General features: G+C 32.5%; 1 protein-coding gene across 1 annotated transcript in view; it reads left to right on the forward strand.

Moving 5' to 3' along the window:
• NAEGRDRAFT_76748 (uncharacterized protein) overlaps positions 1 to 132 on the forward strand; it is a gene marked incomplete at both ends in the record, with an annotated part of 2366 nt that extends 2234 nt beyond the window's left edge. Inside the window, one exon of the mRNA XM_002668293.1 lies at positions 49 to 132. Coding sequence (XP_002668339.1) covers positions 49 to 132 — 84 coding nt within the window. The remainder of the gene's footprint in view (positions 1 to 48) is intronic.
• Positions 133 to 911: the final 779 nt, after the last annotated feature.

Below are 911 nucleotides of genomic sequence, written 5' to 3' on the forward strand. Positions count from 1 at the left end.
CATAACTATGGTTAGTGTATGATTATTCATTTTCGTGTTGATATAAAGGCTAAAGTGGATATGCCTAGAAAGCGGCTTATAAGATTAGTGGCATTACCTTCCTATTTAAATAACCATAAAGTGGGAATGTGAAGAACTTCCAATACACCTATGAATTAGGTTACATTATGTGTACAGCAAAATCAGCGTATTTAAATGGAGCGTATGTTATATAGTTACTCTTATAGGATAAAAATACATAGTAATATCTGTACTCGCAACACAACCAATAATAATGCTTTTTAATTATTCCATTCAAACTGAGGGTGCTCATAGAGAAGTCTGAAGAAAGAAATATTTGCTTCTTGGATCTAATTTAATTAAATCTTCAAAGAGTGATTTAACTTCATCGACTGTCTTGTAAAATGTGGATTTTTTCAATAGAGTTTCAATCATTTCTAATGATCGTTCTGTGAATTTCACTTCTGTAATTTCTTGTTGTTTTCTTGGCATATTTTCCATCCAATCTGCAACTTTGGCAAATAAATTACTATCATCGAGTTCAACAGTGGAGGCACTTGGCATTGATGAACTAGTTTCTTCATCAGTCTTTCGTTTCTTTGTTGAGTTTTCCGGGTTTTCTTCAAAACACTACTGCTTCCTTTGGGAATGAGTTCAACTCGAGGTGAAACACGTTTTAAAATAAAAAATTCTGAATAGGAGACAGAAAAAAGGTAACTTTCCATTATAAATAAAAACGCTATTGAAATTCTTAGAGAGCTCAACAAGAAGATAGGTAATGAACCATTCATCAATGTTAGTCTCTGAAATTAACTCTTCCACAAATGGATAAACAGGTTGATTATTTCTGAGAAACTTCCTCGGTGCAATCTTAGTGCTCTGAAATTATTAATCAAGATGGTGAAGCTATT

This window comes from Naegleria gruberi (genome assembly GCF_000004985.1).
Source record: "Naegleria gruberi genomic scaffold NAEGRscaffold_369, whole genome shotgun sequence".
Classification (NCBI taxonomy): domain Eukaryota; phylum Heterolobosea; class Eutetramitea; order Acrasida; family Naegleriidae; genus Naegleria; species Naegleria gruberi.